Source organism: Gavia stellata, chromosome 30 (genome assembly GCF_030936135.1).
Source record: "Gavia stellata isolate bGavSte3 chromosome 30, bGavSte3.hap2, whole genome shotgun sequence".
In the NCBI taxonomy this organism is placed as follows: Eukaryota; Metazoa; Chordata; class Aves; order Gaviiformes; family Gaviidae; genus Gavia; species Gavia stellata.
In genome coordinates this window covers 2,170,170-2,191,298 of record NC_082623.1, presented here as the reverse complement: position 1 = coordinate 2,191,298, position 21,129 = coordinate 2,170,170, and the positions used below count along the sequence as shown (strand labels likewise).

At 52.1% G+C, this 21,129-nt stretch overlaps 1 protein-coding gene across 3 annotated transcripts; it reads left to right on the top strand.

Moving 5' to 3' along the window:
* The first annotated feature begins 10,538 nt into the window (after window positions 1-10,538).
* On the top strand, window positions 10,539-12,377 carry KCNA3 (potassium voltage-gated channel subfamily A member 3). Of its 3 annotated transcripts, XM_059831344.1 has the most exons (3): window positions 10,539-10,553; window positions 10,761-10,799; window positions 10,854-12,377. In XM_059831344.1, the coding sequence occupies exons 2-3, from the start codon at window positions 10,794-10,796 to the stop codon at window positions 12,375-12,377; spliced, it is 1,530 nt and encodes a 509-aa protein (XP_059687327.1). In that variant the 5' UTR covers window positions 10,539-10,553; window positions 10,761-10,793. The 3 variants fall into 3 exon arrangements, with proteins under 3 accessions (XP_059687327.1, XP_059687328.1, XP_059687326.1); XM_059831345.1 differs by lacking the exon at window positions 10,761-10,799 and having other exon boundaries at window positions 10,548-10,573; window positions 10,934-12,377; XM_059831343.1 differs by lacking the exon at window positions 10,539-10,553 and having other exon boundaries at window positions 10,614-12,377.
* The last annotated feature ends 8,752 nt before the right edge of the window (window positions 12,378-21,129 follow it).

The following is a 21,129-nucleotide window of genomic DNA, read 5'->3' as shown; positions in this document are numbered from 1 at the left end:
CCAATGTGGGCACTGGGTTGAATGTCCCAGCTTTTCCCTGACCTTGGGAGCAGAGTACAAGCAAATACTTGCAGTTCAGGTATCTTCAAATGGTGAAACCGGTCTGGGACCTCCTCCTGTCCCTACTCTGTGGCTTTATACCTCTCCTTGAGCCAGGCTGGTGGAGGAGGTGGTTGCAGTATTGCTCACATCACGTTTTGGGGCATTCCTGCAAACTTTGGAGCTCAAAAAACCCTTCCACCTCTTCGCTTTGGAGATTCAGATAAGCAGAGAATGGCCTCAGGTCCAACCCTCAGTCTCTCCTCCACTCTGCAAAAAGCCGGGAGATGCTGGTAGCCGTAAGCTTTTCTTCCAGGCTCCCTCATGATGAAATGTCAGTGCAAGGCAGCGCCCCATCTGCAGTGCCACGGCTGACACCGGGGCTAGGAGCTACCGTGAATCATCCTCATTAAAAAGCATTTCCAATTCAGCTTTGCAGAGATGCCTCGCACCGTCTTTGCTGCTGTAATGGAGCTATTAAAAGCTCCCGTGTAAGGCAGGCGGCAGACAATAGACACAGGCAGGTACAGCCTGAAACCCCGTTGCAGAGGGCGTGGGGTGAAAAACGCATTTTCTCACCCGTTTCCTATGCCAGGAGCCGGAGGAGGAGGCTGGACCTGCCCACAGCATCTCCATGGCACAGAGGCTGCTTGCTGGGCACGGAGGGACCTGGCCTTATGGCACAGGGGCTCCTAGGGAGGCTTATCTATAGGTGATGGTTGTCACCTGAGCGTGGGTGAATTGGGAAGAAAGGTGTATGTAGGGTGTGCCTAGGGTCTATATGGTCAGCAGAGCTTCTTCAATATCCCACCATATCCCCAGACCCACATTATCCACGTGCCCTGTGCTCTGGCATCGTTGGGTTCCTGCAGTGCCAAACATGGTTGTATGTGTTGCAGAAACTGGAGGATTTAGCAGGATTTCCCTGTTAAATTCTGGCTTATCATAGTTGTTGAGCAAGGAGGCATCTTTTGGGTTGATTTTTCTCTAACATGCTCTGCCACCCTCGTGCGTTTCCCAGCCGTGAGTCAGATGTCACCCTCTGCTCTTCCCTCTCCTCGAAATCATCAGGCACCTCATGAGGTTTTTGGAAGGTAATAACAATAATAATATGTTGTGCACGGTTTTTGCTGTCTCTGCTTGGCGCGAGGGCTGGAAACTCACCCTTTGAGCGAAACGTGAGGGTCTTCCATCGTTGCTGGGTGGCAGGACTTGGGGTCGGAGGTGGAGGGAACCCAGCCCAGACATGACCACGCCTGGCAAGACCATCCGGGCAGCTTTACTGTGTGTCGGGGGTACCTGGACATACTCCTTGCGGTGGACCAAACAGGTGAATCAAAAGCAGAAATAAACCCTGGCAATTAAAAAAGGATCACCAAATTCACTATTTATTAGGAGGGGCGTCACATAGCTTTGCTCCCAAGGGGGCAGCTGCAGAATTGTGTTGTGGTGGGGACCCCCCGTGACATCTCGGCTCCCTCCCTGCTCCCTCCCTCCCCGGGATGCTGGAAGCTGCCCTTGGGTCCCGCTCCCGCCAGCGTCTCCATGCTCTGCCTGCACTGTGTTCCCATCGCTCTCTGGCCAAAACAACTTTACCAGGAGGAAAAGCTGTGAGAAAAAGGCAAAGTCAACTGATTTCCTCTCTCTTGACTGTTCTGGATCTCATTTTGTGCTTCCCCAAGAGAAAAAGGGGAACAAAGCAGCAGAGAAAGCACAAGATTTGCATCAAAAAAGAAAGCAAGCAGCAGACAAAGAAATAAGGTCAAAGGAAAGGAGAGAGGAGACTTTCAGTCATTTCGGGGAGAATTCTTCTTTTAAGAAGATCTTCTCAAGTTTCCCCCTCTTTCGTGCTATCTCCAGGCTGTTAATAATTCAGTGATTTATATTTGTAGCAAAACCTTCCGTCTCGGGAGTCATTTCTGTTTGTAATGACTTCAGCGAATTAATGGTGGGCACTGCCTTTTGAACCGAGACGAGTTCCGTCGTGGAATTAAACTTCTCCTTGACATTCACTGATGCTTTTTTTCATGTGTCCATTTGTAACTGAGGTTTCTCAATTCTTTTTTTTAAGGGGAGGGTCAGAGGAAAGGAATAGCAAGACTCTTCCAGCAATGCTTTTTATGAAGGGGGAACTGCGAAAACGAAGCAGGCAGTGAGTCAGCATCCTCTCCTGCCTCTGCCGGCAGCCGAGCTGTTGCTGGGGTTACTGTCACAGGTGACAGAGCGGATCAGCCTTCCTGGTGTCCCCAAGCTGAGCGAGGACCTGTTTTTTGTAATATATCAAAGAAAAATAAAAGCCAGGCTCCAGGGAGCTCCCCCCCCGCCTCTAAAGAAAACATCCCCAAATTGGCTGTACTGTCATTTTGGGCTTAGAGAAATGGAAAAGAGGAACGTGGTGGCTTTTACTTTTGCTTTGGAAGTTGCGTAAGAAAAGTCGTTTGAGAGAATCTTGCATTAATTGTTAGCAGATCTCGTTCCGTTATTACTAGCTCTTGCCAAAAAGGCCGTCGGTCAGCAAAATGAACACAGCCCCTGTGGTTCCCATGGGTGATATCCTGGCGGCACTGTGTCAGCCAGCACCCAGCATCGCACCCCCTGGTCCCGACGTGAGGGCTTAAGAAGACAAAAAAAGTGACTCATCTGCTACCCCTCACCCCCTTTTTGGTGCATCCCTCCTTGCAATCACCCCATGATAGGAGGGGATTTCTGCACGGGGTTTCAGGGTTTCTTGGAAAGGGGCTGTGCACGAAGGGGCATCCCGGAGGAGAAGTGCTGTAGCTAAAAAGCAAGAAATCTGCTTAAAGATAAATCACAGGGTTTTGCTGCAGAGCTCGGGTCTTCGAGCTCTCCGTGATGCTGCACAAATTCCTCTGCTCCAAATTTTTGCTGGTTTGGGTTTCCCAGCTGGAAACGACGCCTTTGCCTAATGGCTGGGAAGCGTTACGGAGCCCCAGCCTTACCTGCAGGCTTTGCGGATCTACCAGCATCCAGATGTTACAGCTAAATGCAGATCCAGCAGCGTCCAGATGTGACAGCTAAACCCAAACAACCTCGCTGCCCGTCTTTGAAAACTGCAAGCCCTGTGCAAATGCGTTGTGTCTCCCCTGCAGAAAATAACCCCCATGTAGTAATGGTACAGCTAAGGGAGGGCTTTTTATAATGAACCCGTTCCCAGCACCGGTGATCGAGGGTTAAACTCACCGTGAAGATGGGGAGGACTGAGAGAAGGGCCTTCAGGCAGAAGAGAATTTCCCCTGGATTGCCAGCTAGAAAGTGAATGATGGCAATATTAGCATTTAATGCGGGTTTTTTTTTTTGGTGTTTCGAAGCACCGTACAAACTTGAACTAATTAACTTAAGCCAGGAAGCCAGGGCTGCAGTAATGTGTTTTGCCTGGTGACCTGTGCAAGTTTTAATTTTCTTTTTTGCCATTTCCTTTGAGACCAAACGCCCGAGGGCCGTGTCGCTGGGGGATGCAGCCCACTGGAGCATCCTTGCCTTTGTAACGTGGCTCTCTAATTGCAGCCGGGCAGCCATTGCGCTGTTTCTTTCCATGACTTTATCAAACTCTAATGAAAGTGTGATGGCTTCAGAATAATTATACCACAGTGGGTTTGCTTCTGCTTGTTAGAAGGGAAAACATGATGAGCTACGAAAGGGTTTTTCTGTTCTCTCTTGGCTCTCCCCTACCCGTCGTGTTCCCCGTTTTAACCACCAGCAGTTTCACCTCCACAAAATCTGTCATGTGATTTTGGGGGAAACCAGAGAGCTTCCTCGCTTTGGTTTTTTGGGTTAGTGTAGTCGCACAGGAGCTGTAGGTACCCAGCGCTGGGTCAGGCTCCCCCAGTCCCGCTAGCCTTTAGGGGACTGGGATGCTCTGGGGGACAAGCCTGGTTCTCCAAGAGCTGAGTGGTCCCCAAGCTGGATGTATTGATGCTCATGTTCCTCATGCTAGCTCCTTACTGACACCAAATTTGCTAAATGATGGCTCTTCCCCAACGATGCCAAAGACGTGCAGTTGACAGAAGTCGTGTCCCACTTGAATACAACGTGATGGCAATGCCTCATCCCTCATTATTTGCTCCTGGGCTGTGTCGATCAAACTCCTGCAAGCTCAGATTTCATCTCTCTCCTCTCTAACATGATGTTCACTGAAGTAGCAAATGAAAAGTCAAGGAAAAATTGGGAGGATTGGGGAAAGGCGGAGAAATCCAAGAGACAGAACACAGTCTGAAAGTCCTTGCCCGCTTTCCAGGCAGCACAGCGGCTGTCACGGGGATCCTGGGCTCGGGTGAGACAGCTCAGTGCCCTCGATAAGTCTCCTCCTTGCCCAGGTCCCACTGATCTGATTGCTGGGAGGCCCCGGTGCCTGGTGCCAGCACAGAGGAGGGCCAAGGCAGCTCCCGTCCCGGCTACCCAGCACGGGAGAAATCACTTCATTTCTGTGATGCAATTTATTTTTCTGAATAACAGGCTAAAGAGGGGGAAAAAGGTGAAGAGTGCGCGTTCTAAAAGTAAACATTTTAGCCTGTACAAGGGATGCTTTGTGGCACAGCGGTGACTTAGAGATTCTCCAAGTATTTCTGTGCAAAGCAAGGTCATATTACTTAAAACCAGAGCTGTTTGTGCAGCTGAAGGGACTTAGGCACCAATTCACCCTGAATATCACACAGTTCTCACAGAATCATTAAGGCTGGAAAAGACCCATAAGATCATCAAGTCCAACCATCAGCCCAACCCCACCATGCCCACTAAACCATGTCCCACAGTGCCATGTCTACACCTTCCTTGAACACCTCCAGGGATGGTGACCCCACCACCTCCCTGGGCAGCCTCTTCCAATGCTTCACCACTCTCTCAGTAAAGACATTTTTCCTAAAGTAAAGAAATCTTTTCTAAGTAAAGACATTTTCTTGAGCATCCTCTGAAAATTCAACTTAAAATACTATTGTGAAGAGACCGGTCCCATATTTTAGGGCAAACTGCTCCGATCACATTCATTTAGATGGAGAGCAGTTGATGGGTTTGGTTGTAGGGGCTGATACCAAGAGTTTTTGCTGCCGTGGGATGGCATTGTGGCTCGCTCGCCTTAAGGAGGCTGCAAAGGCTGCGCCTTGCCTTGCGCCGCCTCGCTGGGTGACTGTCACCAGCCCGAACAGAAGTGACATCCGTGGAATAAATTATTCAGGGGACGAGCAGTCAATCCTCACCCGCGCAACGCTTTTTGCTGCCAGAAATTGGGGTTTTTTGCATCTTTACGCTGAGGCTGGGTCTGACTCGGCACCGATGCTCTCCCGGCATTGCCTCAAGTCCCCGAAGAGTCCCCTGGCTTTCCTCCTCCCCGTCGCCGAAATGCAGGTCGCCTACCACTCCTGCGGACATTTTTACCTTCATAATGAAAACACAGTAACTCTTGCCCTGTTGTCTCCCTGGATTTGTGGTTAAATTGCTTTGTCAATGTAATCTTATCTCTTAATGACCAAATAATGGCGTGCAACAGGAGCTGCGCAAGAAGTCGCTGGGTATCATTTTGCTGTCATTGTGAAGGCCTTGAAACACGATCCCCATTACGGCGGAATTTGCATTAACATTGTTTGGCCACCATAATCCCACCCAGTTAATCACATTTTTAGGATATTAAAATAGGTCTAAGTATATCCTGAGTTGTAACTCCGAGATCCCCAGGGCGTTGGATGGGATTTAGCTCAGGCAGCTCCGTTAAAGCTGACGGAGTCACCGAGTGAAATAACCAAGTGATGCAGAGCAACTTGGCTGATCTTTTTTAGCCACCAAACCTTGTTCTTTGCTGGCGAAGTAATACTCTTGCTAAATTGGTGGAAAAAAATATGAAAAATAGCACCTGTCCATGCTCAGATATTTTGGGTTAGCGGTTCAATTTTCACTTCCCCCCATCTATTAGCAGTAACGACTGTTCTCTAAAGATGTGCTGCCTTCGGTAGCTGGACTGCAGCAGTCGGAGAGGATCCCAGGGTTTTCAGGGTCCTGTTGTGCTTGGTGCTAAATACCCTGTTAAAGAGAGGCATCAGTTATCCCTACGGAGCTCATGGCGATGCTTTTCACCTGAGCTGAGCACTAAGCAAGCTGCAGTGTTCAGACAGCATTGAATTTTCCTCCCTCTTCCAAATTTCAGTATCTTTCTCATTTTCTGCAACTATGAGCGCAGCAAAAGGCTTCTGGTGTAGGATTTAAACAGACTCTAGGTGGGAGGCGAGAAATATTCTCTTAATGTACAGATGAGAAACTGAGGCACGAAGAGATTGACGGATTCACTCCACGACTGAGTTACACCCGGAGTCTGACTAAGACAGGGACAGGAATAGGGACTGTGTGCTCCAGAGTTAGAGCACTAAATTCATCCTGGGAAATCCAGTTTCAGCTCCCATCCCTCCTGCTGCCTCCCTCGGTGGCATCAGCGAGGAATTTGTCTTACCAGAGCTGTTACCCCAGAGGGGTAACCCTCATCAGATGCTTTTGTGGCTTGTCGAGGAGATGAGATGGGATGCCTCATTTCTGGGAGTGGGGCCAGTGACCCCATCTTGGTGTACGTTGGGATAACAGCGCAGCTCTCCTGGAAGGGTGTGAGCCTCGGGGACTGCCGGGATGCTCCCACCTCCTGTCTCCGCAAGGGAGAAGGTGAGGATGGCAGGACTGGTCAGTCTGGAGCCGGAGGTTGCGTTGTACAACTTATTCCCCAATTGCCGAGCAAATAATCACAATTAAATCAGGGATAATCTGGTGGGGAAGAACCAATTGAAGGTTATAGGGAGGGCAAGCAGCTGAACCTGGCTGAAGCAAGCTAAGCAGGGTTAGAGCACCCCTTCATCTGTTTTAGCTGTGCCCTGTATGTATTGCTCCAAGATAATCTTGGAAAGTTGGGTTGGTGCTGAACTGTCTGTCTGATGCCAACGGTCCTCTGCAGTCCTGTCTGCAAAGGCTTCAGGCGGTGATTAGTGACCCGAGTGACAACCTCGAGCCGTTATCTGTAACGTTTGTCCGCGTTATGAGCGGCAGAGGTAGAGCTCATGTTTCTGCAATGACACGAGAAACCTCGCCAGTGAGTTAATACTGTGCTGCCTTGATGTAGCGGTCGGGGCTTTGCGCGTTCCCCGCTGTGGGAGGAGAGACAATGCATTTACAGTGCATTAAGGTATTATTGTAACAGCGTTTGTGCTGAAAGGTTTCTGATCCTCCGAAATAAAGAATAGCAGATTTGTCCCAGATTTATCAATGGAGGCAGGGTTCCCATTCAAATGCAAGGGAGGGGAGAGCGGGTGAGATCCCGCTCGCTGCAGCAGCCGGGGTGGATGCCGTCCCGCTCTGCCCAGCTGCCTGGTGCTAACGGGGGACAAGGGGGGGTTTGATGGGAGAAGGACAACCCCAAAAGGCTGCTTGAGAGGCGGTGGGGTTCAGCAAGAAGGAGGCAAGATTTCAAGGTGGAAGCAGGGTGCTAAGGCAGCCCCGTGCCTGGGAATAGCTGAGGGTCGGGGTGAAGGTCCTGAGCTGTTTTGTGCAGCCCATGTCCCCCTGGGGAGGGGTGCTGGGGGGGTTCCCCTCCTGGTCTGGCTCTGGCTGGGGGAGGAGGGAAGCTTCCCCTGGGTTTTTATTCCCCTGCCTCTGCTTTTGTGGTCAGACCTCCTGGTTTTGGGACGTGACCTAGGCCACCTCTCTTGCTGCTTGACGAATTCGGGGCTTGGTGCGGTGCCTGTATGCAGCCCCCTCCGGGGAACGCGGGCAGGGCTGGCGGTGGCTGACGCCAAGCAGGAGGTGATGCCATTGCTGTATCCCCAATGCTGGACCAAACCTTGGCTGGGGACCCCACGAGAAGGGAGGAGCTGAGGGGACTTCGCCGGGGAGGAGGTGACCTGCCCCTCCGGCTGCTCTCTGCCTGCAGCGACGCTGCTCTCCTGGCACAGCTTAATTGGCTTTGATAGGATTAGGTGGAAGCAGCGGAGGAGTAAACAGGGCCAGGAGGCCACGCGGTGCCTGGGGCCACCGCGCTGGAGCCCTCGGCGAAATCCTTTGAGCCGGTGCCATGCCAGCCCAAGGCTGCCCGGAGCTCAAGGGTTAAGGTCTACTGTTGTGTTGCAACTGATGGGGGGTAACAGCTTAATCCTCCTCCTGGTTTTAAGGGAAGGGCTTTTCCTAGCAGCATCCCAAAGGTCTGTGGCTCTCTTAGTAATTTCCGAAGAGTTTGCCCCTGACTGAGATCCAGAGTAAACTGTTGCAATTATGGAAGTTACGCCTTGTTGCCTCAAGCCTTTTGTCATCAACAAATGTTTATGGTTTAAAGCAGCCTTGTTTATTTGCCTTAGACCAGATGACAGTGATTTATTGGCAGAAATCCTAGCAGAGGAAAGAGATGAGCCAGACAAGTCGAAGTGCTGCACACATGTATGTGGTGAGCAGATGATGGTTATTTCATGACCATGAAACCTGTGGAAAATAGAGCCTCAAACTTGGATGTGAACAGTTGTTTCCAGGAATTTTTCTCAACCTACAAGCAACATGGGCAGCTCAAGGGTTAATGATGCTCCAGGGCTTCGCTTCCTGCTTTATCTGGGGTTTGGGATGGCTGGGAGATGCTGTGTGTTGAAAAGGAGGAGAGGATGCCCTTGCTGGGAGCACATTGCTGATTAACACTATTAATTGCTGTAGGAATGATGGGGGAGCAAGACGGGGACCCGTTGCCCCAACTCCCTCATCCCAGGAGATCTGCAGCCTTGAAGAAAACGGGACTCAAAAGTGGGGCTTAAAGCCAAGGATGGAGGTGGCAAAAAGGGACTTGTGTCTGAGTCTGGGGCAAGGCGACATGGGCCGGAGACGAGTGTCCCTGCGTGTGATCGTGGGTGGATGTCTTCTAATGGCCACGCCGAGCTGCTGCCTTATTGCTGGTGGGACAAACCCATGGCTGGCCATGCCAGCACTGGGAGGTTGGTGGAGATGGCGGCAGCTCACCTAAAGGCTGTGTTGGGTTAGGTCCCACAGCCAGGTCCAGCTTTTCATCCGCAGGACCTCGCCGAGGCTCATTCTCCCAGGAACCCCCCCTGATTTCTTGTGGCAGAGGGTTTTTTGCCCTCTGTTAGCAAAGATGAAGCTGGTTCGGCTCCCTCAGACCTCATCCGCAGTGTTAATCTGCCATTTACAGTCCGGAGTCAGCTCTACACCAATATTTATTGTTGTTTTCCCCCTCTAGGTTTGTGTATTTAGTACAGCTTGTTTCTAATTTAAAGTATAAATAAGTTTGATCTTTTCATCTGTTTTTCTCCCTACCTTCTGGAGGCTGTGCTGGTTAAAAATAACCACAGCGATGAGCTAAAGTGGGGCTGGTGGAGGGGTTTTAACCTCCATCGTGGTGGGACCACCCGCCCGGCGTGGGAACGGCAGCGTGGTTGCCCTTCTTGCCTCTCCCCGACTCTCGTGGTCGGGCTCCTTCCTGAGCCGGGAACTCCCTGAATTGCCTAAGCCCCGCTCGGCACGTGGCTGCGGATTAAAGCGTTTCTGCTGTTGGGGGGGTTTGGGAAAAGGGGGACCCGTGGTGGGGCTGGGGGGGAGATGGGCACAGCCGGGTGCACAGATCAGAGGTTATTCCTGATGGACATCTCCTGGGGATGGAGCGTTTTCCAGCACTGGGGTCCTGCAGAGGAGGCTTTTGCCTTTAAAAAACCCCCTTTTGACCAAAATTGAACTATTTGCATAAAAAGATCAATTGAAGGGAGGAAAAAAAAAATTCGAAGCCTTTTGGCTTTCTTGCAGGGAAGTCCAGAATGCAGATTTGGGTTCAGCCTGAAACTGCCTTGATCGAGGGCTGGCTCAGCTTCACTTCTTTTATTTTGCTGTGGGGATGCACACGCACGTACACACGCGTGTGCGAACACACTCACGCACACCCACGCGTGTGCACACACACACATGCAGACACACACTGTCTCTCTCCTATACAGAAAAAAAAATCCCCAGCGCTTCAGCCGAAACGCTGATTCAAAACAACTGTTGGCGGCTCCGGCCGCCGCTGTCTGCTTTCCATTACCCACAGCCCCTCCGCGGCTTGAAACGGTGACTTGAAACAAACAGGCAAACCCCAAAATTAATAATAAAAATTACATTTCGCCTTCCCAGGGGAAGGGCAGAAAAACTCTTTCTAAGGCAGTGGTTCTGCCAGGAAAAAAAAAACCTCTCCCCGCTTGCGACCCACTGGGCAGCGAAGGATGCTCCCTGGGAGGGGACGGGAGCCCCTCGGCTGGGTGGGGGTACGGATCGGGCCCCCCCGGGCTGGGGAAGGGAGGGGATGCCCGCAGCGTGCTGGGGGCTGCGGGGCAGGGCTGGGGGTGCTGGTGGGTGTCTCCGGGAGCGGTGACTGAGCGAGGCGGTGCCAGGGCTGGGGGCGGATTTTTTGAGAAGAGCCTCAGCTCTTCAGAGCAGCGGCAGCCGCTGGAGGAGTTGGGCGGCTGTTTCTCCCTCTCCGCCCGGAGGAGGAGGAAGAGGAGGAAGAAGAGGCTTCGGCTGCCGCCTCTCCGATCCTCCCCCCCCCCCTTCCCCTTCCACCCCACACCTTTATGGACGAGCGCCGGAGCTTGCTCTACTCTCCGGCTGCCTCCTCCGCCAGCCGTTGTCCGCGAGGCGACTCGACCAGCAGCCACCACAACCTGGGCTACACCGAGCAGCTGCCCCCCGCCGCCCCCCAGCCGGTGCCCGGCCAAGAGGAGGAAGAGGGTGAAGAGGGGGAGGAAGGCAGCATGACCGTGGTGGGTGGCGGTGGTGGCGGCGGCGGAGACCCTTTGCTGGAAGAGCCACAGCATCCTCATCCTTTGCTTGGGGGGGACCGCTATGATCACCCCCCGACTCCGGCCGCCGTCCCTGCCGGCCAGCCTGTGAGCGGTGCGGAGCACGAGTGCTGCGAGCGGGTGGTGATCAATATCTCGGGGTTGCGGTTTGAGACCCAGCTGAAGACACTGGCGCAATTCCCCGAGACGCTGCTGGGGGACCCACGTAAGAGGATGCGTTACTTCGACCCCCTCCGCAACGAGTATTTTTTCGACCGTAACCGTCCCAGCTTTGACGCCATCCTCTACTACTACCAGTCAGGTGGGCGCATCCGGCGACCCGTCAATGTCCCCATTGATATCTTCTCCGAGGAGATCCGCTTCTACCAGCTGGGGGAGGAGGCCATGGAGAAGTTTCGGGAGGATGAGGGTTTCATTCGGGAGGAGCAGCGGCCGCTTCCCGACAAGGAGTTTCAACGCCAAGTGTGGCTCCTCTTTGAGTACCCTGAGAGCTCTGGGCCGGCCCGAGGCATTGCCATAGTCTCTGTCCTGGTCATCCTTATCTCTATTGTCATCTTCTGTCTGGAGACCCTGCCTGAATTCAGGGATGACCATGACTATGAAGGAACTGGGGGGACCTTCGGGACGGGTGGTGGCCCTCTCCCACCTGATGTCTTCACCAACTCCTCGTCCTCGGCCACGTCCATGGTGTCATCCTTCACTGACCCTTTCTTTGTGGTGGAGACTTTGTGCATCATCTGGTTCTCCTTCGAGCTGCTGGTCCGCTTTTTCGCCTGCCCCAGCAAGGCCACCTTCTCCAAGAACATCATGAACATCATTGACATTGTGGCCATCATTCCCTACTTCATCACGCTGGGCACCGAGCTGGCTGAAAGGCAAGGCAACGGCCAGCAAGCCATGTCCTTAGCCATCCTCAGAGTCATCCGGCTGGTCAGAGTCTTCCGTATCTTCAAGCTCTCCCGGCACTCCAAGGGGCTGCAGATCCTGGGGCAGACCCTCAAGGCCAGCATGCGGGAGCTGGGCTTGCTCATCTTCTTCCTCTTCATCGGTGTCATCCTCTTCTCCAGTGCCGTCTACTTCGCAGAAGCCGATGACCCCAGTTCAGGTTTCAGTAGCATTCCTGATGCCTTCTGGTGGGCGGTGGTGACCATGACCACAGTGGGCTATGGGGACATGCACCCCATCACCATTGGGGGCAAGATTGTGGGCTCTCTCTGTGCCATCGCAGGGGTGCTAACCATCGCTCTCCCCGTGCCCGTGATAGTCTCCAATTTCAACTATTTCTACCACCGGGAGACAGAAGGTGAGGAGCAAGCCCAATACATGCATGTCGGGAGCTGCCAGCACCTCTCATCCAGCGAGGAGATGAGGAAGGCTCGCAGCAATTCCACCCTCAGCAAGTCCGAGTACATGGTGATCGAGGAAGGGGGAATCAACCACAGTGCATTCAAACAGGCTGCCTTTAAGACAGGCAACTGCACAACCACAAACAATCCCAACTGTGTGAACATCAAAAAGATCTTTACGGATGTTTAAAAAAACCCAACCCCAAACAAACAGCAACAAAATCTGAGGATGCGGTAACAAAATAATAATAACAATAATAATGCAAAGTGACTGTGTACTCGGTATTGTGTGGAACATGCACCATCATCGGTCTGTGTGTGCCCTTGTTTTTATACGTTTATTTTTTTAGATCCTTCCTTTCTAAAGATCCAAAATAAAGGGATTTAAAATTCTCCGATGAAGAGGACGGCTAAAGGGTAAAGAGAAGGAAGACGAAGACAAAACACACTCACCGTTGAAACAGGTGTTTGTTCTGCAACGTGTTGCAGGGCTGCTTTTGTTTTCTTGGTTTTGGGGACCTCTCGCTTTGCTCCTGATTTCCCCCCCGCTTCCCTAAAGGCAGCGTGTAGCCGATTTCCCTTCCATCACATAAGCTCACTTGTTGGATTAACAGCCCTGGATTGGGTGCGGAGACAAGGAAAACATGTTGCAGAGCAGACTGGAAGGGGGTTGGGAGGAAATAACCGTTTAATTTTGCAGAGAGTCTCTGTTACCACATTGTTAAATGATGCTTAATATTGACACATGTGGTGTGCCATTACGGGCACATCACAGATTCCCTTTTCTCCCCCTTTAGATCATTTATGAAATTCTAATCTGGTCAGAGACTGAGTGCAATCAATGCTGATTATAATAGAAAAAAAAAAAAAAAGCACTCGTTTTCTATCCTTAATTCCCTTCCCCTGCAACCCCACGGCATTATTTCATCCAACGTCAAATTTGTGGCCGTGCAGCGGGTCTGTGTGCGGGGAGGAGGGAGGCGAAAGGAAAATGGAATGGTTTCGGGAGCCGACGGTGCGTGGGGAGTGATGCCGGCGGGGACTGGGGGATGCAGGATCCGTGACGGGCTCCTCGCCGTGGCTGTGCAGCCTCAAACCCACCCAGCCGAGACAAAGGGATATTTCCTCCTTTTTTTGCAATGCGTTTGGGAGAGATGCAGCCGCTTATCGCAAGAAGATTAAAGTGGCGAACACGCCTTCCAGCGGAAGTCACTAATTCGGACCGGAGTGATGCAGTTGCCATGGCGACCCTGGTTTCCTGGGAAACCCCCAAAGGTTGTCATGGCATCCCTTCTCCCATCCCCCTTGGTCCTCGCTCATCCCGCAAAAAACCTTTCCAGATGGTTCCAGCCCCGTCATCCCGCAGGACACCGCGGCTCTGCCCCACTATGTGACCCCATCCTGGCACCCCCTTCCCGGGCCACGTCCCCCCCGCGGCTTCCCCCGTGCTGAATAAAGGGCCCGTAGGCAATAAGCACACCACAGATCCCCCTCTCCCTCGCAGAGGAGCTCACACCTTGGCAGTGACATTTGGGGCTGGAGTCTCTCATCCTGCAAACACGAGCGCCCGCTCCGCCGAGAACGACCCCGCGCTCCCACCCCGCACCGCACAAAACCCGGCGGTTTCCCCAAACCCGGTGTGAAATGGCACGGAGCAGCCAGCCGGGAAAGCTCGGCTGAAAAACCCTGGCAGCTTTTTGAAACAAGGGGGACACGTCTATAAAGAGCAGGATCGAAAAGTAACCAAATCCCTGCCGGGGAAAATACACCGGCTTCATCTTTACGTGCGCACCAGGGGCCCCGGGACATCTGATGGGACCAGGTGAGCTTTGCACGGGGTCGAGTTTAATGCATCATATGGTAACGTTACTTTTTTGGGACAAACCTAGTGTTTTCCACTACTTAGTTTTATTTTTCGGCTTACCCTAGTGCTCTCCGGTATTTTGTGCACATTAGGTAAAGTGGGATAACATCCTATAGCTCTTCTGCTTATATTTGCTTTTCACTTTGCTTTTTAATGCTATGCATAGGAGGAAAACCCTGCTGCTTTTTTTGCAGCTGGATTTCTTCAATTCTGTGCTAAAAACCTGATTTGCAGCGGTTTAATGCTTCCGTCCGACCCCTGCCATCAAAGCAGGCTGACGGCAGGGCCTGGCTGCTCAGCCTCCAGCGCCTCGGCTCCAGCTCTGCTCTGTTTTGCCGGGTTTTGGGTTAAATAAAACCAGATTCCTTCGAGGTAGTGAACTGCAGAGGGCTGCTCTTAAATACCTCTTACGACAAAGAGAGATTTGACTCCAACCCATGTGAGTCACGCCTTTCCCGAGTGTGTGGAAAGGGGGATTTGTCCTGAGAGATGCCGGCCACGCCGAAATCGGAATTTAGCTGGGATTTTACCCAGACTTCAGAGGATCAGGACAGTTTGTAACGCTCTCCCGTAGCCTTGCCTTAGCCCCAGTTAATAAAACCCTTATAAACCAGGAAAAATACCAGAGCAGCTTCTCAGCTGATGGCATGTGACAGCTTTATTGGAGCTAGTTTTCACCAGCTGAGGATCTAACAAGTGATCTGTATTAGGAAGATGCTCTGGAGCATCGCGGGAGGTAACAAACCTGGGATCCCTTCTCCGGGATAACTGGGATCCCTTGTCCGGGATAACTGGGAACACCGCAGCATGCCTTTTCCCCAGGCTGAAATGTCACTTCTGCCTACGAGCCCTCACTTTTTATTGTTATTAAAGCTTTTCCGCACACCTATTCCTGAAAGGAGGATTGGAGTTTAAAAGCAGGGGAAGCAGTCCGGCTCAGGAGAGTTTGCAGATGAGTTTTGTGGCTGCGTTTTCCCCGTGGCAGCTGCATGGGGTACGGAAACCACATGTTCTCCTGGAAATGGCAGAGTACAGTTTTCGGTTTCTCTGCCGTCTAAAATAAGCAGAAACCTTGCAGGTTGTTAGTTTGCTTTCCTGACTACTCCCTACCTTACTTTATAGGGGCAGAATAATTTCAGATGGGTTTTATTGACAGTAGAAGATGCTGTATGGGAGAGGTGGCAAGGAAACCACTTCATCCACTGGACTAAAAGGCAGTTTTGCTCCAGTACCGAATGTTATCGCTGAAAAATGTAAAAGCACTGCTGCTCTGCCTCTAAGATACACGCAAAAAATTGGAAGTGGAAAGATGGGTATATCCTTTTGATGCTCTGCCCCATTTCTATCTGCCTCTTCCCTCTGCACTGTCTCGCTAGGTACCGTTCAGCGAGACAAATGCTTTCCGTTGCTGCACGGTCTGACGGCTGCTCTTACCCCGGCTGCCGCGCACGGTGTGCCAGGAATTGGAGAGTTCGCTGAACGATTGCTCTCTTTGCAGCCAGCTGCTTATTTAACTTACTTTGCTCTCTTGCAATGTGCCTCCTATTAGGACTTAGGACTGTTTTAACAGTCACTCGGGAGTTAAAGATGAGCTTCAGCCTTTGCAGCCTGTTGGACTCGACTGTTTCTAATGTGCTTAGAGAGGGCAGCATTAGGAGATTAGTATTAGCGGAGCTGCCTGCCTGCTGTCTGGCAGCCTGCTGCAGAGCCTTCCCAAGGCAAGGCGAAGGGCTTGCCTAGACTCGGCTTATTACATTAAATGGAGGAAAGTGCATTACCGAAAGCTGCTGGCTGACATTTAAGATCACACAGAAAGCAAGCAGGGGGAAGGCTGCGTCCCTAGGTAGTCCCCGGCGTGGGCTCTCCGGCTTGTCGTCCGCATGTGCGGTGTGGCAGGGACGCTCTCCGAAATGTCCTCCTCCTCCCCTGTCCTTCGTACCTGTCATCTGCGAGACTAAGTGACACTGCTGGCACCGAAGGACGGGAGCATGGGTGGGAGCCGGCAGCTCCTACCCCGGGGACGCAGCCCTGGGAGGCCATAGCTGCCTCCCCGGATGCTTTATGTATCCAGTTTCTATAGGGCCACTGGGTGATACAGAGCCTCGTACAGCCTCCAACCTCCTTTCCCAGGCTCCTTTCCCTTTCCCTCGCTTGTATTCTAGGACCTTCCCCTGTTTCAGCTCTGGATGCCACCTCAAAGCAGTGATAGACGCATTCTCAGTACCGGGGGATGCAGGGAGCATGCAGCAACCCCAACCCTGGCCCTTCCGCTTGGTACTTTGACACCCCCACCTTTGTCTCCTGCTTATTTGCCCTTTTTTTTTGGTGTATTTTCAGGCCTGAACTCTTCTAAAAAGGTTCTTTTGTTCTCCAGCACAATAGATGCCCTTCAGGTGCTTGGGGTGGCCAGAGGAGCAGAGCGGTATCCATCCCACCCCACGTGTGGACAAAAACAAGGGCCAGGGATATCTCTTTCCTCCAGGAGGGTTAAATTTCTTCCTGGGCAATTGTTCCTGCTCCATCACTTGACAAAAGAAGTCAGGTTTTGTTTTTAATCCCCAGTTTATGGACAGTTAAGCGGAGGCAAAGGGCGGACAAGCGGCTTCCCCAGCAGAAGGGAAGGAGCCATCCAGAGCTCATCGGCTGCGAAGGGCTCTCTCCTGGCAGAGCCGCAGCGCAGGGGAAGGGTCTCGTGCAGCGGTTGGTGTGTACGGAGAGCGTTCTGTGTGAAATCCGTCTAATTGTGTAGTTTGGAGCCCTCTTCCTGCCAAGCTTTTAAAATATGCATATCTTGGTGAGAGCACACGGAGGCTCCCATCGCAGCCTGATGGAAGGCAGGGCCTGTTTTTCCCATTTTAAATGCTTTAACAAGTGATCTCTGGGTAGGCTTCAAACCTGTGAGTGCAAACAGACAAATAGGATTTAAATGCGACTCATTTCGCCCTTCGGTCTCAATTGCTGCGTGTACCGCGAGGGCAAGCTCAGCGCACGGGCATCCTCATGCAAAGGCAGTCGTATGGGCGATGGGCGCAGGAAAATAAGGACTTTCTGGACATTATAGGATGTTGTGGGCAGGGCAATATCCTATAAATTCTCTCCTTCACTGCTAAAGCACCGGTACTGCTCTTCTGCACCTTTCCCTGCAATGGGTCCACACCCGTAGCCTGGACGGGGTGCTTGGCTTGACTTCGGGAGGTGTTATATAGCTGGAGGATGTGTTAAGGACGGGGTGCTGTTGCCTTTCCCCATTTCCCTGGGTGCTGATTACATGGCAGAGGCTGCACTAATGTGGCACCCGCTGGGCTCAGGTAAGCCCGATGGGTGCTGCGCCATGGGTGCTGGGTGGCGTGAGCCCTCTCCCCGTGCCAGCGGTGGGAGTCAGGTGTTGAGCACGGAGGGCTGGAGCGATGCGCTTCTCCGGCAGGAGGGTTTCCTTGGAAACAGTCGCAGGACTGCGGCCATCACCGCTCTGATGGGGACACTTCGGGCATGTTTTGGTGTGGGTGCCCCAAGGTGCCTCATCCTGGCTGGGAATCGTGTCTCCGACAGTGGGAGGGTTTTGGCTTTCTTTTGGGGGGTGGCAATAGAGGGTTTTCTTAGGGCACACACGGGACTGGCACGAGGAGGGGGTACAGCCCTGCTGTAGGGCAGAGCCATCGCACGGCGCGGGACACGTTTGCTGCTGGGGGAGCCCTGCAGAGCAGCCCCAGCCCCGTCTACACAGCATCTGGCTCTTGCCCCAGCCAAAGCTCTCCCAGCTCCGCTGTGGTCGAGCCCGGGACACAATCGAGAGCTTTTACTCCCGAACTTGGCTTCCCGAACAGGAAAATGAGTAATGGCGTCTCTGTCAAAGCGATATTCATCCCACCTGACGGGACGCGTGTTTGCTGCTTTGCGCTGGGAAGGCGTCGGGGCTCCTGCTCTTCGTCACCTGGTGAATCCCGTTTTTTGCTCATGAGAATCACCCTCCGTGCAGAAGAGGGATGTGTGCGGGGTCCCATGCCGCCCTTGTAGCTGGAGCCTTTTATCCCTGTTGCTGCCAAAAGTCACCCACAAACGCTCTGAGAAAATCCCCCGTGAGCCCCCGTGTGCTTTTCCTTCCACGAACAAGGTGCTGCTTTATGAGACCCCCAAGTTTCAGGATCTGTCTGTGTCTCATCACCACCCAGAGCCTGAATTTTTGCCGCTGAGGATGCTCTGCAGCAGGGCAGGGAAATCCTCATGCATGAACCTCCCCGCAGGGCACCGTCAGTTTTCTCCTTCTTATGAACCAAGACGTGCTCAAGTAAATTAAAACCTGTTTCCTATCTCATTCAGCTTGTCGCTCAGGTTAGGAGTAGCTAAAATACTTCCTGATCACTGGTCTTCCCCTGCTCATAATGGGAATAGTCTTTACCCAACCGCGCTGCACACTAATATTAAGACGCCGGGCTCAGCGATGCAGACGGCAGCACGCGCTGCTGGGTTTGTTTAAGAATGATTCATTTCCTTAAGACTTGTAATTCAGATGCTTTTCTGAGCATGTTTAAGCTCTGTCATGTCTGTTGCTTTTCTACAGTTGTTGCACTTCATTTTTAGCATCTTTAACGCGTACTGGGTGGGAAGACTCGGTTTGGATGGGCAGCTCGCACGACTAGATTAGCGAGTGGCTGTCTCTGCTCTCACTGGCAAGGATGCAGAGTGCAATCAGTTTTATTCTGATGCTGACCAGCACCAGCTGCTTTGCTTTGCTTCCTCCGAAGCACCGTCATGGATAGATATGGAAAATCCTTTGGGGTTGTGTCATGGCTTAATCAGCAGCGGAAGCACCGAAGGCTCAGCCTCTGCGGGGGCAGCGGGGCTGCTGGCAGCAGGGTCCGAGCTCGGGGTCTTGCTCTCATGGGAACCTAAAGATTGCAGTGGAGCATGGGCAGGATGAACACACGCTTTGCAAAGTGGTTTTGGCATTTGCAGAGAGATGTGTTTGCTCTTTGACTTGGTTGCAGTACAGGAGCTGAGTGCAGTGCAGGGTGGTGGGTGATGCTGTGCTGCTTGGGGGGGATTTCAGCATGGAGGTGGTCTGTGACAACGTGCATCCCGGCACCCCGGACCTGGAGGGTGGGAGCGCAGCGACGTTTGCTGGGTGGCTTTGGGCAGGTCAGCTCCTCCGGGCCTCAGTTTCCCCATCTGTAAATGACACATTAAGTGTTTGGAAATGCAGCAAAGAAACACGCTGTGGAAGGAAGAGGCAGTTTTGAAACACAGAGCCAGAAGTAAAGAATCCTCCAAAGGCTTTATGGAGTTCAGCTTTCTTGAAGCTTGCAGAGCCTGCAGATGCTCCCCCCGATACCCCATTAATTGCACTTATTTCCCCCAGCTGGAGGGAAGCCCAGGGTTTCACCCAGCTTCCCAGGGAGGCCAGCTCTGCCCCATGGCTCCCCTTCCCATAACCAGCCTCCTCTCCTACGTTTTCTTCATTCTGCATCTTTACACTTGCTTTTCCATCCTTACGGCCCGTTTCTCCTGAAACCCCTGGGCGTTTATAGCCGAAATCCCACTTCTCCCTCCTTGCTGGTCTCTGCTTGGAGCTGCTGCCGCGGCTCGGTAACGATTTGGACCTCGGGCTGTTGCAGCAGGTCAAGAACGAGACATAGGAGGTTTGGGCTTAAAATGAATGTGCCTGCTGCAAATTTGAGCTTGCAGGAGGGATGTGAAAGGATTTTGCTGTGAGCCGGGTGTAGCATTGCAGGCTAGCGGGGTTTCCTACCTCTGTGCGTGCATTGGTGGATGCTGGCACCCAGCGCTACTGCTTTACCCTTCAGGTGCCCGAATCATGTTCTACACTTCAGAAATCTGCAAATTAAAGGAGGAAATCTTTCTGCTGCATCTGAAACAAGCCTGGTCTGTTCTCTCCTGGGGCTGGAAACCTTTCAGCAAGATTTCTCCCATCCTGCTTGCAAAATGCTCTGAGAAAGGAAAGCATGCACAAGGAGATGCGAACCAGTGAGCACGACCTGGGTTCAGCTGGTTTTCTGGCTTGTGATATCTCCTGGGAATTCGCTTTATTGCTCCGTTTTCTTAGGCGAGCTGTCCTGCAGCTCCCTTAGAGGAGAGCATCACACAAGCATTTACCTTTATCAGCCAAACGTGGAACTCAGTAAGAAGAGATATCAAGTTAATACAATAAGATCTGTTTTCCCTAACGCTGCGTTGATTGGCATCAATTACATCTTCCTTTTTAATTCTGTATTAAGAGTCTCAGCCATTCCAGCATATTGTTTGGGATCAGCGACAGATGGCCAGACCCATCATTTTTGCAGGTCACTTTGTTTATCCCTTAAAAAATTGGCCCAACAAGAGCTATTTTCCAGTCCTCTGGATTTTCACCAGGACGAGGGCTCAAGAAATATTCAATACTTGCAGTCTCACGAGCTGCTTCGCCAGCTCCGAGTGCTTGGATGCAAGTTATTTGGCCCGGCCGATTTAAAAACATCTAATTTTTGTGGCTGCTGTTTAATATCCTGTGTTTCTCTTGGAGTGGAGAGGATTTCATCACCCCCATATGATGGGAATACATCTGGATCCCTTCAGGAGCTGGAGCAGCAATATCTCCTGAATGGTCCTGACTTCCCACTCCCACTGCTGTTCTTGCTGAATTCGGTGTAATAACGTCATCGTTAGGCTGAGGATTTGGGGTTTCTTTCTACAAGGGCAAGGATACAGCCTGAAAAGGCACCGGGGTACCCCAAAGCACTGGATTATTTGCCCGGTTTGAGAATATTGTTATTTAACACTTAATCTGCAGAGCCCCAACTCTGCCGTCCCCTTCTCAGCCAAACCAACGATATTTCCCGGGCTGTGCCGGGCTGAAGGTGCTATTTGTGTGTTATTTGTGTAATACTCCAGCCATGCTTGAGGATCCTGGCAGTTTGACCATTGCTTTGCAAAAAAGCAGGAGCCCTTCCCTGCTGGCAGCTGGGAGGGGGGGTAATCCCCCCCAGCAAGCCCAGTCCAATAAAGCATAAACCCCAGTTAGCTTTAAGCCCATGATTAGTCCTTCTGGCACTTCAAGATAAGCCAGTGCTTGAATAACCGGCTG

What these genes read in the sequence shown, in the direction of transcription:
- KCNA3 (XM_059831343.1), top strand. Translation starts at nt 10,614, where the DNA reads ATGGACGAGCGCCGGAGCTTGCTCTACTCTCCGGCTGCCTCCTCCGCC.